The following is a 3,240-nucleotide window of genomic DNA, read 5'->3' as shown; positions in this document are numbered from 1 at the left end:
TCCGAACCTAACCCCTCCGAACCTAACCCCTCCGAACCTAACCCTTCCGGACCTAACCCCTCCGGACCTAACCCCTCCGAACCTAACCCTTCTGAACCTAACCCCTCCGAACCTAACCCTTCCGAACCTAACCCTTCCGAACCTAGCCCCTCCGAATCTAACCCTTCCGAACCTAGCCCCTCCGAACCTAGCCCCTCCGAGCCTAGCCCCTCCGAACCTAACCCCTCCGGACCTAACCTCTCCGGACCTAATCCCTCCGGACCTAATCCCTCCGGACCTAACCCCTCCGGACTTAACCCCTCCGGACCTAACCCCTCCGAACGAAACCCCCCAGAACCTAACCCCTCCCAACCTTACCCCTCCGAACTTAGCCCCTCCGAACTTAGCCCCTCCGAACCTAACCCCTCCGGACCTTACCCCTCCGAACCTTACCCCTCCGAACCTTACCCCTCCGAACCTTACCCCTCCGAACCTAACCCCTCCGGACCTAACCCCTCCGAACCTAGCCCTGTAACCCTAACCCTCTAATTCTAACTTTATATCCAAACAAACAGATAGCGGTGACACGTGTGTGGCCAGTATAAGGGGCATGGTGACCTCATAGATCAGCTATGCTTGTATTTCGGAGTTCCTCTTTAGTTTCTCATTCTGCGCTCACACCCAATTATCCGTCTGATTTCAGGTCCTGAACCGACTGCTGTTCCAGAGAAAGAGGAGACGGGAGTTGGGGAGGTAAGTGGTGGTACATAATGAACAGAACACTGGGGGCGGGGTCACTGAGTCACATGATAGGTTCTGGTTCTATTACCCAGGAAGGTATTGATGATGGGATTTCTCACACGTTTACATATTTGCTGTTCCGTATTTCATGTCTATCCAGACCTGCAGATTCTTGTGGCTGTCTCTGTATGGGGTAGTACAAATGGGCCACCCTGGTAAAAGGGCTGCTGAGACGAGATCAATTATCCAGAGACAGGATTGGTCTGAGCTGACCTATAGGCTTTCAGTGAGACGAAGGAATAGTAGACATGGCTCATAAATTAACCCCTTCAGCTCTCGTTCTTGAACACCCCCCTATTGTTACATTTCTGCTATGGGCCTATGTATTGGGCAATAACAAAGTCATACAGTTATCACTTCAGCCCTTTTATAAATAGTCTTCCCATATTTGTCTTCCTCAGGGGCCCGAGTCTCCTCCTCTTCAGGAACCTGAGTCTCCTCCCCCTGTCACTGAGATCCCGTCATACCAGGAGCCCTTTGAGATCCCCCCAGAGGAGCCGCAGAGCTTGGGGGAGGAGCCAAGCCCAGGACTGCGCAGAAGATTAGGTGAGTACCAATGACATCCTGTAGGGGGGAGTGTCCCATTGAGGGGGGCGTGCCATCTGCACTCATCGCACGATACCATTACACTTTCCGCCTCTCTGATTAACGCACGTGCAAGCGGACCGCCAGTGACTGCGCTTTGTAGTACATCCATCTCTCCGGAACCCTATAACCTCCCTTCCCTTTCTCTGCCTTCTTGTCTTGAAGCACGTTACATTGAGAAGTTAGCGCAGTTCCTACCCGATTCCCTACCGCTGGGTGGACTCAGGAGCTGGGGGCGGCGCTCTGCTAGCGAAACAGGTGCTGCGTGACGCATGGTGTGCGATGAGAGGCTTGACCCGCTTGTTGCATGGAATACGTACCGTGTAACGGAATGTGCTGTGTCTCTTTAAGGGAAGCAACCCGGGAACTCAGCACAGGGATGGTGGGAGCCCCTCATAATGGGCACAGCAGGTGTACAGACCCGGGAACTCAGCTCAGGGATGGTGGGAACCCCTCATAATGGGGACAGCAGGTGTACAGACCCGGGAACTCAGCACAGGGATGGTGGGAGCCCCTCATAATGGGCACAGCAGGTGTACAGACCCGGGGACTCAGCTCAGGGATGGTGGGAACCCCTCATAATGGGGACAGCAGGGGTACAGACCCGGGAACTCAGCACAGGGAGGGTGGGAGCCCCTCATAATGGGCACAGCAGGTGTACAGACCCGGGAACTCAGCTCAGGGATGGTGGGAACCCCTCATAATGGGGACAGCAGGTGTACAGACCCGGGAACTCAGCACAGGGATGGTGGGAGCCCCTCATAATGGGCACAGCAGGTGTACAGACCCGAGAACTCAGCTCAGGGGTGGTGGGAACCCCTCATAATGGGAACAATAGGTCTAAAGATCCAGGAACAGCCCACCACACATTATCTGCCTGCATTGTATAGAGAAGCACAGATACCCACAATGATCACATCACTGGGACTACAATAAGGTATGTAATGAAATCTGGTTATATTTAACAACTCCATGAGCTTTTTTTGGGGGGGGGGACAGGCAGTGCAAAACATATGCAGATTAAACTTGAGCTTTATCCAGAGTGACGGTGGGATCATGATTTGGGTTTCATGGTGGGCTCCGATTTGTGTCTTTGATGTACAGCACTTGGTGTCTCTGTAGTTTTGGTGTGGGTGTATTGCGGGCGGGGGATCTTCAGAGTGACTAATAAGCTGATGCATTTATAACCACGGAGTGACCCTTTATGTTAATCTGTGTGATAATAGTTCTGTGCGGCCATCCCCTGAAGTTGGATTCTCCTCCCACCCTGTGACTGTCAGCGATATGTTTGTACCACCCCTGCATTTCCCCTCTCACCACCTGCCCATTGTTCTTGCTCTGCAGGGGCCGATCTGGAGGAAGTGAGCTGCTCCAGCAGTGATGATGACGTGGAGGGTCTCCGGAAGCGTGCTGCGAGAGGAACTCCACCTACTAGTGTGGGACCCACCCTGAGAGAGTCCATACAACAGGAGGAGGACTCCGGCTTCTCACTTACCGTCAATAAATGCATCATTGCTGCCGTGGCTCTGTTGGCCCTGGCTGGCCTGGTGTTCACAGGTGAGGAAAGACCGGGGTGCCCCTGCTGGCTGCAGCTCCTGTATGTCAGGGAGGTTTCCTGTGATTGGTGTTTACACGTCATTGCTTTCATCACAGATCCAAGTAACAAGGAGATTTTCCTACTTGTGTAGACTGTATGGGCCAAATGCATACCCCAACCCACGCTGATTACATATATCACCTCTTCCTCCTACAGCAGTCATATACTTCCTGCCGGGTGACTGTCCCCTCCTCTCTCTGCTGGCGTCCATCACCGAGATGGCCTCCAGCAGGTATCAGCATACTGACGCGCGTGCGTGATGACGTCACGCGCAGTGA

General features: G+C 53.5%; 1 protein-coding gene across 1 annotated transcript in view; it reads left to right on the top strand.

The window, feature by feature from the left end:
- Positions 1–3,240, top strand: part of PBXIP1 (PBX homeobox interacting protein 1) — a 14,070-nt gene that overhangs the window by 1,922 nt on the left and 8,908 nt on the right. The window contains exons 2-4 of the mRNA XM_018566397.1: positions 640–736; positions 1,180–1,326; positions 2,710–2,922. Of these exons, the coding sequence (XP_018421899.1) occupies positions 640–736; positions 1,180–1,326; positions 2,710–2,922 (457 nt within the window). The remainder of the gene's footprint in view (positions 1–639; positions 737–1,179; positions 1,327–2,709; positions 2,923–3,240) is intronic.

This window comes from Nanorana parkeri, unplaced genomic scaffold (assembly GCF_000935625.1).
Source record: "Nanorana parkeri isolate BGI_ZX_2015 unplaced genomic scaffold, ASM93562v1 scaffold947, whole genome shotgun sequence".
In the NCBI taxonomy this organism is placed as follows: domain Eukaryota; kingdom Metazoa; phylum Chordata; class Amphibia; order Anura; family Dicroglossidae; genus Nanorana; species Nanorana parkeri.
The sequence above is the reverse complement of the archived record's forward strand: the minus strand, read 5'-3'. Positions and strand labels throughout refer to the sequence as shown.